The 16464-nt window shown below is 43.1% G+C and overlaps 1 protein-coding gene across 2 annotated transcripts in view; it reads right to left on the bottom strand.

Moving 5' to 3' along the window:
• Positions 1-1180: 1180 nt before the first annotated feature.
• Positions 1181-16464, bottom strand: part of LOC120112144 (agamous-like MADS-box protein AGL11) — a 40155-nt gene continuing 24871 nt past the window's right edge. For both annotated transcript variants that reach the window (XM_039130810.1, XM_039130811.1), the window contains exons 3-8: positions 5405-5486; positions 3005-3069; positions 2726-2825; positions 2434-2475; positions 2294-2335; positions 1181-1517 (exon numbers count right to left, since the gene is read on the bottom strand). In XM_039130810.1, the coding sequence (XP_038986738.1) occupies positions 1326-1517; positions 2294-2335; positions 2434-2475; positions 2726-2825; positions 3005-3069; positions 5405-5486 (523 nt within the window). In that variant the 3' untranslated portion in view covers positions 1181-1325. The remainder of the gene's footprint in view (positions 1518-2293; positions 2336-2433; positions 2476-2725; positions 2826-3004; positions 3070-5404; positions 5487-16464) is intronic.

The following is a 16464-nucleotide window of genomic DNA, read 5'->3' as shown; positions in this document are numbered from 1 at the left end:
TTTCAGTTGACTTCAATTTGTAATTTTGTAGTTTGAGCCCTTTTTTTAATGACTGACCAACAACAGAAAAAAACCCACCATGAGTGGAGTTTTTTTTGTAACTGGACTGTTACTAATGCTAAAAATTTGTGAGAGCTATATCCATATTTATAGCTAATAAGCTTTCCACCAATCTGCTCTTAGTTTTTACTGCTTGCGAAAATGCATAGTAACTTTCCTTTGTTTGTCACTCAGGATAACTTAACAGTTTTTTGTTGTCACTATTAATTTACATGATCATTTTTGTGTGTGTGTCTGTGGGGTAGGGTGTAGGGTAGAAGAAGGCCGACAGGGGGTTAAACTCTCCACCAGATACGACTAACCCCTGAAACCCTAGTGAAGCCAGGGTTTGGACCTATGTCTCTAGCACAGACACAGAGATTTACTAACTCAGTAACTTGGCACCTTCGGACCATAAATATATGTTTGATTCTGCTATTTTTCCTGAATCAGTGATATTAATGCGCCAATATGGGCAATCTTGATACTACCAAAAGTTTTTCCACAAGTCAAACAGTCATTTGTTTGGTGGCTTGGACACCTTGGTTGCATTCTCTTCGTTACAGGAAGGTGGATTCATAAAGCAATCCCTCATTCATACAAAACAGATTCATATGCTGATGACAGTTTCTTGTTCCATATATTTAGTTTTCCATATTTTTCATTTGTCACATTGAAGCTTTTATCGTTTGGATCCCCTGTTTGGTCATCTTTCGTGAAGAACATGCCCATGTATTCATATCCATGTATCTGTTTTCTTACTTCGAAGTTTATGTCTATAGATTCATTGCGTATTATGCAGATATCTTTTGAGAGATGACTGTGTGTGTACTCTAATTATTAAATTGCAGAACAAGATTGTTTTCTATCTCTGCTTGTTCCTTTACTGTTTGGATTTTTTTTTTCCCATTCATCTTCAGGGCAATGCAATTTCTATCTACTTCTTGGGGTGTCTTATATTGCTCATCTGACGTGCTGGGACTTTTGCCCTTCAGTCTCTGCATTTCGCGGATGCAGTCCTGGGCATACTCTCCATGGACACCCTCTTGCCTTACGGACACCCTCTTGCCATTGCCAAGGCTCAGTGGCTTGGCAAGAAGATGCATTTAATATGGTTGATAATGGTAATTCAATCAACTCATGCGATGAAAGTCATGAAATATGATTTCATCAAAGACAGTTTACCAAAAGACTGTTCTGATACCCCTCCATAGGTAGTCTTAAGTGACGATCATATGATCAAAACACACAGCATCATTAGCCAGGAAACACAGTTTAGTATTTTTTTATGCTGCTGGATCAGCTTTTGCTTCATACCCAAGATGAAGGGCTGTCTGATCTTGTTGGTGTGAGTAGTGGGGCTCTGCCTCCAACATATTGACATGGTAGTAGTTCCTAGAATCAAATGCCGGAAGAGCATCGAACTCAGGTCCTGCTTGCATGATGCTTAGTTGCTGTGCTCGCTCATTCTCTGCAATCTGAAGAGATTAGAGGATTAGAAAAAGGGCTAAATTTTTGGAGTGTGAACAATGCTTGGAGTTTAATGCTCTTAACAAGATTCAGAGGGCTTCACTTTAGCTTTTGCTCATAAAACAGCAAAATAGTTAGATTTGAGGGCTATAGAAGATCACTTATTACTACTTATGCCTTCTACTTAGAACACTCTCCATGATCTGAAAACTTGAAAAGAAAAAATTTCTGTGGATCCTTGGAACTATCTGAAGAAAACATACACTTTCCTTAAGGCTCCAATATTTCAATAATGACTTCATGCTGAAGACCGGAAAGTAGTGAAGTCAGTTCTTGCACCAGTCAAGATAGGATGATGCCTTGGGTGCTTGACCATCTAGCATGAACATTGATCACCGTGTTTGGTGAAGCAACAGCTAATGGCTGGAAGAACTCAAGTTCATTCAGAGAAAAAGTATGAAATCCTCTGCTATCTCATTCATAACTTTTACACTTTCAGCTGTTTTCTTTTATTGTTTTTTTTTGGCTGTGCGGTTGAGGCCATACCAAAGTGTTATGTTAATTGATTAGAAGAATTCAAATTCATGTGCCATTGTCTGTCAGTATTGATTCAAACATAAAAGTGAAGTATTGCATTGAATATCATGCATGTAAAAGAAAAAAGATAAATGTTCATTTATCTCAGGCTTGTTTAAACCCTTCTTTTATTTAGATAAGATAAAGCAAATGCTAATGTAAAATCTTGTGTTCATTCCGTTTAGAAAAGGCTTCCCTTTGCTCTTACCTTAGCTCTAAGATACATATTATCATTTTGAAGCTCCACTTCCTGAAGTAACAAAAGAAGAAAATTACTCAGGAGGGAACAGCTGAAAACAAAAGAAAACAGCCATCTTTTATGGGGAAGTGATGAGTATAGAGTTTTACCCTCTTTTGCATGTACTCAATTTCTGCAAACAACAGCTCATGCTGGTAAGATCCAACAAGATCAGTTAGGACCAATATATGAGAAGACATAAACACACATGTAATCTTTCTAAACAAATTTAATGTTTTCTGATTGCAGAATAACTCAAAGAATTGCGCGACCGATGCACAAACAAATTGACTGATAGTTTAATAGCATCATTATGCATGCTTTGGTTGCTTAGATGGATTCCTTATAGATACTCTTTATACTTTCTGAATGGGAAGGTCCAACATATCTTATGTAGAATACCTTCTTCGATCTGATCCTTGTGATGCCTCTTTCAAGTCGGTTTTCAAGTTGCTTAAGCTCCTTCACGGTCAAAGAACCCAGAGAATCACCCATTAAGTGCCTAGAAAAATTAGTGTACAATTAGCAGTCGTGTGCCATATCATCTCGACTGCTTAGAAACAACCTTATTTTTATTCACTCGTTAGTTTGGACAGAGATTTTCTTCTTCCACTTTAGAAAACAGGGGAGTTTTTTCCCACTTATATATAACTCAAATTGGTTATAAGATAATGTTCTTACCGATTTGCATTTTGTAATATCTGGATCTGGTGGCGCAGTTTTGCTGATTCTTGCTGATAATATTGCTGCATTCACATCACCAAGGACAGAAAGTCAGATGAACCTTAAAAGTCATTTCATTTTTTTTATATAAAAGCTGGTCATTGTTCAAGAAGAAGGATTGCTAGTGTTTATGTACTCATTTCTCTTTCTTGCGTACTTGTAATGAAGTGCAACTAGAAATCATAAGAAATAGTAGACATGCAAACCTCTAGCCATGCCTTGTTTATTTTCTTCTGGGACTATATAGTATAAAGAAGATATTTACCTGAATTATTAGGGAGTATTCTGAGATGAAAGTGGGAGAGAATTAGGAATCAGTATTCTGCTTAGTTCGTCTCTAAATTTTCCAACTTGAATGTTGACATTTCTCTTTATTTTAAAACTAGGCATGTGGGTGAACTGCTATTGATTTCCAATGTTGCAATTCATTGATTTACATCATTAATTTATCTCTAGCTATCTACTATTTTCTTCGATGATACAAGGACTATTAGCTTCTTAAAAGCACAAACTTCAATTAAAGAGCTTGATGCAATGCAAGAAAATCATCGAACTTGCCATCCATATGATGTTAAGCTGCAAGGAACCTCCTAATGCCAAACAAAAACAAGGGGTATAGATTCCAACAGCTAACACAAATATACTGTTGATGACTGCCCAGAGATAGTTGCATTTCTTGCATTTATAATGCCACATCTCAGCCAACAAGACTTGGATCCATTGGTTGGCACCGCTCTCCTAATGTTTGCACTGCAGGGAGATCCTGGATTCAAACCGTGGTGGCATGTCCTTCATAGTCTAAGGATTAAAAGAAAAATCCAATAGGGGTAATTGAATAATAAGAAAACAAGAACCAAATTATGAAGCCATAAATGGATATTTTTGTCAATCACAACATAATAACAAGATTTTTTGTTGAGATCGATGGATTTCAGACTGCTGCTGGCCCGGGTAGGGAACTAGGAATTCAGCTTGTTAACTTTGTCTGAACAATATATAATCTCATGGATATTATGACACCTTTCAGTAGAATTTCTTTTCTTTTTTCAATTGTTTGTTAGTTCAGTACAATTTCTTTTTAGTTGGTCAATAACATAACCAATATCTGAAGGGTTCTACATCATCCTTCATATCTTACATTTTCTTTTAATAAAGCATGCTTGTCATCAGCCATTGCAGTTTAGCAGTAAATACAAGATCAGAACAAGGCTGTCTGCAAACTGAAATTTTAACCTTGTCCTACCATCTTTTTTTTTTTACAAGGCCATGACCTCAATTTTTTTTTCCCTCATAAATTTTATCTCACCAATGATACCAATATTTTTATGTTCTCTAGTATGCATTTCGTGATGTTGATACATCCATAACAGGCTGTAGGCATGCACAGGCACCCCCCTAGTTTTTTCTATTAGACCTGGTAAGCTCTTCCTGCCTAAGAAACAAGGATTCCCCCACCTACCTCATCCTCACCTTTCAATTTTAACCAAAACCTTAGATCATGCCTATCTTTGCCCAATTTATCCTAAATTTTAACTCCCTAGCCCTCATTCCCATCTACCTTAGTTAAGGTTCATCATACTAGACTGTTAATACCCCATGAAAGCATTTATTTGTGAAGTGATGTGTCACAAAGAATCATTGAAATATAATCTTATTTTACACTTTGGTTTTTTTGTTAAGGCTTCGACTATTTGCAGAAGGGACCAAGCTTTCCATATTCTTACAAACTATGATCCTTATAATGCCTCCACCAAAATATAGGCATCTATGCACCTTATACACAACTTTCAATACAAGTTTTATATGAACCTTAATTGAATGGTTATCAAGGATATTTGCAACCATAAGGTCATATAGTATATCACATTGCTCACAAACAAAACATCAACTAGAATCTAGAAAGTAGTGCGTTCTAACTGCCGAGTGAAAAATCAGCCAACGTAACTGGACTCTTATCAGTCGTAAGTTATAGTTACAACATTGCTTATAATCTTTGTGAACCACCAAGGCCATCTCATACTTTGTCTATAATTTATTCTTAAAAACATCGAAGATTAAATACGTATATGATAAGTTTGTTGGTTCAATTCCAATAATCTTATCTAAGATGACAAATCCATCAAAGAGAAATAGATATGAACATGTTATTTTGATATATAATTGAAGATATTTGACAAAGAGATTTGAAGATGAAAAAAATAGAGAATTATAAACATTAATGTCTACCAATGATAATGCTGTTTCTTGATGCAGAAGATGGGCAAACTCACCTACCAATTCTATGATGCAAAGCGGTTAACATATAACGGTGCAGAAGAATTGATAAAAATAAGATCAGAAGGGAAAAATTTTGCTTACTTGAGAATTAACCTCTACAAGAGAACCTGAATTTGAAGTATCAGCACATGCCTTCTTGTATCTCTCAATGGTTGATTTTATGCTGAAAAAGCATATACTTTTAACCCACATGTAACAAAGAATTCTCTGTGTAACACAATTCAACTGAAAAATTAAATAAAACATCACTTATTATGCAAATTTTTATGCAGCCAATGCTTTTAGTAAGTATCATATGATGAAGTTAGAGGTGATAAATGATATAACCAAAGAAACCTAGAGGAGAAAGGCCAACAAACCATAATAGGTGATTAAGGATAAGGAATCTTTAGGCACCCAAACTTTTCAAATTACTTAAAACATCTTTGTGCCGACACACCACTAAAACAACATCACTTTCTCGATAACAGGCCTGAGTAAATGTTTCTTAGAGGGTTACTATTTTGTGGATTACAATTCTATGCAATAAAATCTGATATACAATTTCATAATGTTGCTCTCTAATTGTGATTATCTTATCACTCCATTAATTTTACTCTTTTTATTTTAAAAACAACTTCGTTTATTGATGTAAGTATATTTGTACATATAACTGACTGAAACATGAAGTTTCTTTCATGTGCATGACATAATGGGGAAGAAAACCTTTGCACTATTGGACATTACGCCCTGCATAACACTAAGAGTGTTGTGGTTCAAATCTGGCCCGAGGGTGACCACGTCGGAAGAGTCGGGGGAGCTACCGGAGTGCGAAGGAAGACAAAAGGGGACCACCTCTCACCGCCGATGGTGTACTTGCACAAAGCCTCACCGATATTTCTGGTAAAAGCTCTCCGACGATCAAGTTAGAATGGAGCTTAGAAGGTCCAGCCAAAAATCCCCCCTAATATTACCTGTCAGAGGTTTTTATAGTCCCGGTAGGGGTACTCAAGTAACGGAGGTATGGCCCGTTCCCATCATGAGAGGGAGTAGCGCGCAGCCAGAGCTTGCTCGTGGCACGCGGTGGAGTCCGTTCTTGGAAATGGTAAGGCGTTGACAGTCGTAGCAAGGTATGGTTGGAGTAGCATGGCGCTGTCCTTGGACTGCTGTGGGCCAGCTAACAAAGCGTGGCGTAGTGGCGTCATGATGTACGGCTACGTAGGAGGGCGTGGGCACACACATGGGTGCGGCCATCAATAAGGCCAAACTCGTTGAGAGGTCACATCATGCATTTGGCGAGGTCGGCTTGACAGGTGCTGAAGTGTGCCTGGCGAAGTGCCTCGAGCTCAGGGGTCGGAGCGTTTATTGGAGAGGGTGTCCCGAGCTCAGTCGAGGCGCGCAATTGGAAAGGGCACCTCGAGCTCGGTTAGGGGCGCGTCGGCGAATAAAGAGGGCGCCCTGAACTTGGCCGGGGCGCGTCGGCGAATAAGAAGAGCACCTTGAACTTGGCCGGGGCACGTCAGCGAACAAGAAGGCGCCCCGAACTTAGCCGGGGCGCATCGGCGAATATCCGAGGTTGAAGGAGCTTTCGCGAAGTCCGAGGTCGGGCTGATTCTGGGCCGAATCGAGGACACGTCTTCGTCGGTGTTGGTGCTGTTGGGCTGAAATTGGGTGGCCCTTTTGTTATGGGCTGGACGATCCATTTCGCACCCCCCCATCAAAGAGAATCTATTTACATAAAAGTTGTATATGCCCAGATGCTAGAGCTATAGGGAACGGATATGTCTAAGTTTTATTATTACTGAAATTGTCTGATGACTTTGACTAGAGTAGTTAAAGTTTTACATGGTCGTATTGTTCCAAATAATTACATTACACAGTTTAAAAGAAGAAATCTTCTCTTAAATTTTGAGCAGCATTGGGAGTTCTTGCCACCATTGAATTTTGGACATAAGATCCACTTTTCAAATTTGCTGAACAGGTCATAGACATGATTATTAGGATTTACCTAAACATGTATTATTCGTAAACAAGAAATCTAGCGTTGCTGATATTAGTCTACATACAATAACCTCCATCAGGTACATTTTTGAAAGCCCACATATGAAGGATTTTTTCAGACATAAATGTTTAAATCACTCTATAAATGTTAATCAATATAGGTTAGGTTTAATCCAATTTAATTTGAAAAGTTGGAAGCTGGAGTGCTTCCCAAAATAGAGTGCAAGGCCCTTTCTGTCGTTGGAAAACCCTCCCAGGGTTCGAAATTGAAAGCTTCTACCTCTAGTAGTCGTTTGCCGCTACGCAAGCATAGCCTTGTTTGCAACATTTAGAACTTTTTCATTTGATAATAAATATTGGTCCAGGAAGATTCTCAGACTCGATATGTACCACTTTGACCATTACGAGCAGGTATGTATAGGGTTTGGGAGCGAGATCCACCATATTAGGAAGCCGAGTCGTAAGTCAAACTTTCGAAGGTTATATCATACGATGCCCGATTGAGACTATTTTTTTTTGAAATTCGATAGCTTTTTGAGATCTATAATTATATGTTGAATCGGGTTGAAATTCCATCGGCCTCAAAATGGACCAATCAAACCGAAAGATTTCTTTTTGGGTAAAACTTTTACCGACGTAGCTCTCTATCCGAGAAAAATTAAGTGGAGTGACAAAAAGCAAAGTTGATGTAAAAGTTGAGATGTACATCCTCAAAAATTTTAGCTTTTTTTTAAATACTTTTAAATTTTAACTTTTTCGAGAATTTTTCTATTAGTCATATTTATTGTAGGATACTTGGTCCCATTTGAAATAGTAGAGGAATCTAATTCCAATTGTGAAAAGGATGATCCTCGCTAGTATTATAAATAGGAGCTATACATCTCAGTTTTAGGGTGTGGATAATCAATGAAAGAAAAAAGAACTTGAATCTACTTTCGCAATTCCTTCCACCTTCTTCTAATTTTTTTTTGAGAGATTCGAGTTGAATGGGTTGAAGAAAATCTTCTTTCTCTCCGATCGAATCAGTTATTTATAACTATTTGCAAGCAATGGTAATCTTAAAACACCATACATAACCTCATAAACCGTGTCTAAAGGATATTAACATCCTACCTCCAAACTTGCAGTTTTGGTTAACAAAAGTACATCAAAAGTGGAAAACACAGGTGCATAACACCTTTTATAACCCTTATCCTCCATGTTTGTCTAAAGCTTAAAGTGCCTTCTTGAAGATTTATTGCTTTTATAAAGTCAGTTGTGCTTTGAATCGGCAAGCAAGCATTCGACAATGAACGAGAAGATGATTAATATTTTTTGTCATGCAGGGGCAGAAAGGCAAGCCAAGCAATTTTAGATCGGCAAGTATTCATATTATGTCTAATATTCCCAAACAATTTTAGATTGGCATATTTGACAAATTGTTCCGATTAGAATAATCAAGAGGCCGAAATTGAGTACATATGGCTCAAGTAGGCCCAAGTAGAGACCATCCTAACTCATTAGTGATGGGGGGCGAAATGGATCATCCAGCTCAGAGCTAAAAGGGCTGCCCAGTTTTGGCCCAATAAACGCCAACACCGACCGGTTGAATCCTCGGTCCAGCTCAGAATCATCCCGGCTCCGGACTCTGCCAAAAGCTGCATTGACCTCCAATATTCGCTGACTCGCCCCGACCAAGATTGGGGCGACCGCTTCAGTAATACGCCCCGACCCTTGAGCTCGGGACGCTCCACCGAGCATACCTCAGAATTCGGAGAACCGAGCTACCCTCAACACTCGTCTAGCCGACCTCGCCAAACGCATGATGCGACCTCTCAACGGGTTCGGCCTTGCCAACAACTGCACCCATGTGTGCACCCACGCCCTCCTATGTGGCCGTACATTACAACGCTACCGTGCCACGTTTCGATAGCTGGCCTTCAATAGCACCATGACTACTCTGGCTATACCCTGCGACGACTGTCAACACCTTACCGTTCTCGAGAACGGACAGCACCACATGCTGCTGACCAGCCTTAGTTGCACGCCATTCGGCTCAGAGCCATGCCCCCTCAAATGATAAGGGCGGACAGTACCTCTGCCACCTGAACCTCTCCATTGGGGCTATAAATAGCCCGGTCAGATAACTTCTAAGAGACTTTTTTGGCTGGATCAAATTTACCCCATTCTAACTTGATCGTCGGAGGGTCCTCACCAGAAACACCGGTGAGGCTTTGTGCAGGTCCGTCGTCGCCGCCGCGCAGGAGGTGGCCCCCATCTTCTTTCTCCAACCATCGGTGGCTCCCTCGACTCCACTGGCGTGGTCACCCTCGGGCCAAATTTGAACCACAACATTTCTGGCGCTAAAGGAAGGGCCTGAGTCGTGACCATAAGGATAATGAGCCAGGGAGCCTCAAACGCATCGAGCAGCCCGAAACCAACTCCCGACTGCTCCCTCCAAAGTCCACTCCCTGCACCGCATGTACCAGCAGACCAAATTTCTTAGATCCAGCCAAAGCAGTTTTATCTGCTCGCTCAGCAAATCTAAGCTCTTTCCGTGGTTATTCAAACCCTTCATCTGGCTGGAGCTTCATCAATCGTCGAACTCAACAGAAAAGTCGAGGAAGCGGAGCGGCAAATCCAGATGCTTCGGGATCGGGCTGCGGAACTCTGCGAGGAGCGCTATCGATCGAGGAGCAGGTCCTCTCGAAGGTCCGAAAGGCATGTCTTCCTTCGAAGTTTTAAGGAGTATACTCCTCTCATGTCCTTTCGGATCGAGATCCTCATGGAAATTGAGGGTTGCGACTACCTCCGATCTCCGCCGAAGATGCGACCGTCCAAGTCATAGAAGCGTTTGGATAAATACTGCCGCTTCCATAGGGACCACGATCACGACACGGAGGATTATTACCAGCTCCATGATTAGATTGAGTGATCATCCGCCAAGGCCTGCTAAGCCGGTTCGTCGGTGGACCGACCGACAGGGTAGAGCTCGACGGACAGACTTCGAAGCCATCTGATGGGCCCGACGATAGTCGTCCCAGCGTGGACACCATCAATGCCCCATCTGTGCATCCTATGCGTTAACACCACACTGGCTCCAAGGGATCGGGAAGAGACCGCACTCTCATCGGCCCGGGACTGGCGACTCGAGATGTAAATTACTTCTCCAAGAAAGGACCTTAGCCTCTCTAGGTTAGCGCTTTCTTTTTTCAGACTGTGTAAATTAATGAAGTTATCCTTCCAGACTTTTCCAAGGCATCTCTGAAATGCCCTAGTGGGCTCGACGCACTTTGGATGCCCTGGCGGCACGAGTTATATGCCGATAAATCTATAGAGTTGCCCCTTGAGTTCGCCTCGAGGCCTCGCAAATACAGGTTCTATCTATAAAGTCGCCCCTTGAGCTCGCCTCGGGGCGTCCTGCAGGACCTAGCGAGAGCCCAAGGGCCTTGCAACTACAGGTTCTCTCTATAATGTCGTCCCTTGAGCTCACCTCGGGGCGCCCTGCAGGACCTAGCAAAAGTCTGAGGGCCTCGCAACTGTAGGTTCTATCTACAAAGTCGCCCTCTGAGCTCGCCTCAGGGTGCCTTGCAGGACTTAGCGAGAGTCCGAGGGCCTCGCAACTCTAGGTTCTATCTATAAAATTGCCCATTGAGCTCGCCTCAGGGCGTCCTGCAGGACTTAGCAAGAGCCCGAGGGCCTCGCAACTATTAGGTTCTATCTATAAAATCATCCATTGAGCTCGCCTCGGGGCGCCCTACAGCACTTAGCGAGAGTCTGAGGGCCTTGCAAATGTAGATTCTATCTATAAAGTCGTCCCTTGAGCTTGCTTCGGAGCGCCCTGCACGACTTAGCGAGAGCCCGAGAGCCTCGCAACTGCAGGTTCTATCTATAAAGTCGCCTTTTGAGCTCACCTCAGGGCGTCTTGCAGGACTTAGCGAAAGCCCGAGGGCCTTGCAACTGCAGGTTCTATCTATAAAGTCGCCCCTTGAGCTCGCCTCGGGGCGCCCTGCAGGACTTAGCAAGAGCCTGAGGGCCTCGTAACTATAGGTTCTATCTATAAAGTCGCCCCTTGAGCTCGCCTTGGGGCGCTCTGCAGGACTTAGTGAGAGGCCGAGGGCCATGCAACTGCAGGTTCCATTTACAAAGTCATCCCTCAAGCTCGGCTCGGGATGCCCTATAGCGTCAACGGGGAGCCAAGGAAGAGCACCTCCATCCGCAGGATTCTACAAGTACGCTCCTAATCTGAGTGGGGGGCATCTACAAAGTCATTCCACGAGCTCGGCTCGGAATGCCCTGCGGCGTAAACGGGGAGACAAGAAAGAGCACCACCATTTGCAGGATTCTACAAGTACGCCCTGTTAGAAGTATGCCCTAGAAGCCAATGTGGCTGACGCATATTTGTAATATGGGGCATAAATTTGTAATTTGACACTTATTAATAAACAAGATTGGGCAATTTATTTTTCATTCATGTTTCTATGTGTCCATGAATCGTCCAAGAAATTAATAGATGATGATACATATTCTCAAGGAGTTGAGAATTTGAGGCATGTATCATTAGGTATTAATTTCTAAATGCTTATGATCGATGGATCCATCACGAGGGACGGTGATCGATCCGATGAGATTAGTGCACAGATCACTTAGTCACATGGGTGAGTCTCAAGTCTACGGTGAAGAGACACTGAAGTGATTGTGTGAGTACTTGTTAAGAACAAGGTACTGAGCATGATCAAAGAAAGTAGTCACATGGATGTCTATCCACTCGTCAGTGCCTACTTATACTGCAGTTGTTTGACTGGTCCTTTGATCTGCGATGCCTCAGCTATTCACTGTGAGGTTGCTGTAGTTTAACGAGCATGTGAACTTAGGCTCTAGCCATTCGGATCCTTATAATGCGGATTGGTTGCAGTAGGTTCATTTTGAAATAGGGTTGCATCTAGATGGGATCTATCGATCTTGATAGATTAGGAGTGATCCTATGTGATTTATGAGACTGAGTTCAATAAATTCATGGCCAGGTATTTTGGAAAAGAAGTTTTCCATATCTCAAACAGAAAGTCGAATAAATTTGACATATGATGGACGATAGGGTTTGACGAGATATCCATACCGTCCGTCACGTCGGGATCCATGATAGAGGGACTATATCATACGCTAACTACACTGAGAGGTTCAGACATTCCATTCTGCTAGGTTGCCATCACATATTGCTAGGTGTCACTAGTGGATTGTGAGACTCAAAGGCATTCATTTAGTGATCAGTAAACCCTGAGAGTAGAACTGAAATTGTTTCAGTCCACTGAAAAAAATTTCAGTGATATTAAGATAGAGATCTCAATATGTCTCACTACCAGTCAGAATAGAACCTACGGGATCACACACATAGAGGATTTAATTAGTCAGACTATCATAATTATGATTTGGAATCACAATTCATGTCAATTATCAATGTGATTGATGATTGAATTAACCCACTAATTGTTAGTGAGTTAATGGAAGAAGAATTAAGTGGATTGCAATTAGATTGCAATTGGGTTGATTTAATGAGCCAAATCAAATTGGATTCGATCGAAATTGATTTGGGTTCATGATTGGGTCAATTTGGTACAGAATGAGCTCTTTCAAGATAGCATTATCAACAGTTGACCTCCTGGAGTCTTTACAAACTAGGATTTGTGCGGATTTTAAAGTCCACATGTCATCGTAGGATGAATATGACTTAAGTCGTATTCACACTATGCGGACTTTAAAGACCACATGGCATCGTAGGATATAAATGTCATAAGTCATATCGGACTTTAAAGTCCACATGTCATCGTAGAATGGATATGACTTAAGTTGTGTTCACACTATGCGGACTTTAAAGTCTACATGGTGCCATAGGGTTCAAGCCTAATCAGATTAGGCTTAATCTAGATCCATGGACACTTATCATGCATTGATTTGATGGCACCATGGGCACATGGATTGGACACTTGGCATTCATTCAAAGAATGCATGGTTATGTAGAGTTTATTTCTTAGTCTAGATAAACTCTTTTGAAAATCCTAGACCCATCTATTTAAAGGGATGGCGTGTGCTTAGGATTCATGCTTCATCCTCTACACGCCTCCTCTCTTCCTCTCTTCTCCCTTCCCATGGCAGCAAGAGAAGAGCTTTCTCCTCTCTCACGGCAGCAAGGTGAAGGTTCATCTTCTTCCTCCTCCAGGCGTTGGAAGAAAAGAAGAAGAAGATCCAAAGGAAGAGCACTCCACACGGCAGCAAGGAAGGAGTTCTTCCTCACGCCAAGCCCCCTTCTTCCTTCTTCTCCATGGCAACAAGAGGATCCTCTACATCCTCTTCTTCCACGACATCAAGGTAAGGAAGATCCACAATTAAAGCTACCTCCATCTCTCCCTTAATTGCGAGCAAGGTTGAAGAAGAAAGTGTTCTTCTTCAAAGAGGTATGCTGCAGAACACGTGTGGATACTTGTAGAGGCCGGACACGTATGCGGCTTAACCAGGAACCTAGAAAGATCATCAGGCTGCGGTGTTCTATACCTGCAGAATTTTTGAAGATGAGACCTTTAAAATTATAACTTACTGATTTTTGTTTTAGTTTTATGAATCTTAATCAACCTTCCTCAGATCCTATTCTCCCCTTCCTAATGAGTTCAAAGATCTTCTGGATTTGGATTCAGAGAAATTTTTGAATTCTACGATCCGAGGCGCGTTTATGCGATGAACGATGTTCCATTCAAATTCTGCTGCGAACGTCGTATCGAATGGGGCGTATCTCAACTAGGGCTGGAAGTGGGCTCGGGCCGGCCCGAAGCCCATCGGGTCGGGCCGCCCGCGGGCCGGGCTATGGGCTAGGCTCACTGCATTTCGGGCCGGGCTCGGGCTTAATTATTCAGCCCATTTCTATTTCGGGCCGGGCTCGGGTATTTCATTGGCCCGGCCCGGGCCCGTCCAAGCCCGAGCCCATTTCCAGCCCGACTGCCGAATGCCTTAATGGCCCGAATCGCGGCCGAGTTGCCAACTTGCCAAGTTGCCATTAGGGATTTGCAGCCCGAGGGATTTGCAGAGGCGTCGCCATCTCGCGGACGAGCGGTGGAACCTGGAGGCGACGAGGCGTGGTCCGCCTGGAGCTAGAGTTTCTCCGGTCGTCGTCGTCGTCGATCGTCCAAGCTCGGCGAAGTGGCGAAGAGGAGTCCCGACCACCCTATCATCGGCGAAGCTAGGTTTTGAGGTACGATTCCATTTACGAATGAATCTTCTTCGTTTTGGTTGGGATCTTCTTCGTTTTGGTTGGGATCTTCTTCGTTTTGTTGGGATTTGCCGAGGCGCAGAGCGGACGAGCGGCGGAGGCATGGAGCTAGGGTTTCTCCGCTTCTTGTCGGCTCGTCGCCGGTCGCTGGGTTGATTACACTTCGGCCGGCAGTTACTTCGGCTGGCAGTTTCTCCGCTTCTTGTCGGCTCGTCGTCGGTCGCTGGGTTGATTCATGATACTGACAAACAGAACAAGGTATCAGGCATTGCAAAACAAGAAGAAGAGACTGAGAAATTTTTCGGTTTGTTCCGCACTAGAATCCACCCAATTAATGAACTTGATTTAAGCTAAGTATATTGTTTGCTTGTGGATATTATTGCCTACTTGGTTCTGCTACACTCGATGCCAGATTGCTTAATACAATAATATGTTTTTGTTTTTTTTATTAATGGCTTGATTTGTAGACCCATGGAGTCCATGGTGTTTGATATCTGGATGCCCTGCAACTATAATCATCCTGTGGGATGTGAGAACCATGGCTTGAAGCAGGCGTACTGGACCAAGCATAACTGCATAAATCATGCATGGGGAGACAGCAACTATGATGAAAGTGGGCTTTTCTCATTCAAATTTTCCTTTCAGCACGCGCCCTCTTGTAATTTTTTGTTTTCTGAATTAAAACCTATTTGATCATTACAGGCATCCAACTTGTCATTCATGGAATACATGGAAAATTATCAGTACGAAAATCTCTTGGCTCAAAGCAACAAAATTGACTGTTTAATCATGTAAACTAGGCCGGGCCCGTAATTGGGCTGGCCCAAACGGGCTCGGGCCGGGCTCGGGCCGGGCTCGGGCCGGGCTTGGGTCGTGTTTCTGTAAAATTGTTCGGGCCTCAGCCCGGCCCGAAGCCCGGAAAATAATTTCGGGCCGGGCTTGGGTAGGGGTGTGGCCCGACCCGGCCCGGCCCACTTCCAGCCCTAATCTCAACACACCTCTGATCTGAATGGGGGGCATCTACAAAGTCATTCCTCGAGCTCGGCTCGAGATGCCCTGCGGCGTTAATGGGGAGCCATGGACGAGCACACCAGTCCGCAGGATTCTACAAGTACGCTCCTGATCTGAGTGGAAGGCATCTACAAAGTCATCTCTCGAGCTCGGCTCGGGATGCCCTGCGGCGTCAATGGGTAGCCAAGGAAGAGCACACTCGTCCGCAGGATTCTACAAATACACCCCTGATCTAAGCAAGGAGCATCTATAAAGTCGTCCTTTGAGCTAGGCTAGGGACGCCCTGCGTTGTGTCGATCACGAGCACCAGAGCTTCCGCGACCGCAGAAATCTACTACAACATTCCTTGAGTTAAATTCGGGACGTCCGACCTTATGTCGAATACACACCGAAGGCATCTCCCCTGATAACTACTGTGTTAAGTAGCGAATCGCGCAGGCTTAACTTGAAAAGCTCGGCGATCACGGTATTTGTCTATAAAGGCGCCTCCTTTGAGCTCGACTCGGGACACCCGGGAGCCAAAGAGCCCTGCAACTGCAAGGTTTGTTCTACTTTCGGGTAGATGCTTATCTCCGAGCTCATCTTTATTTCCGAGTTGGCATCGACCCTCGGACGGACTTCTGATCTCGAGCTGGCATTAGCCCTCGAGCGGACTTCTACTCTTGGGTAGATGCTTATCCCCGAGCTCATCTTTATTTTCGAGTTGGCGTCAACCCTCGGGCGAACTTCTAATCTCGAGCCGGCATTAACCCTAGAGCAGATTTCTACTCTCGGATAGATGCTTATCCCCGAGCTCATCTTTATTTCCGAGTTGGTGTCGACCCTCGGGCGGACTTCTAATCTCGAGTTGGCATTAGTCCTCGAGCTGATTTCTACTTTCGGATAGATGCTTATCCCTGAGCTTGTTTTAATTCTC

Source organism: Phoenix dactylifera, chromosome 10 (genome assembly GCF_009389715.1).
Source record: "Phoenix dactylifera cultivar Barhee BC4 chromosome 10, palm_55x_up_171113_PBpolish2nd_filt_p, whole genome shotgun sequence".
NCBI classification, from domain to species: Eukaryota; Viridiplantae; Streptophyta; class Magnoliopsida; order Arecales; family Arecaceae; genus Phoenix; species Phoenix dactylifera.
Note: the sequence above shows the minus strand (reverse complement) of the source record. Positions and strands in the feature narration are given on the sequence as shown.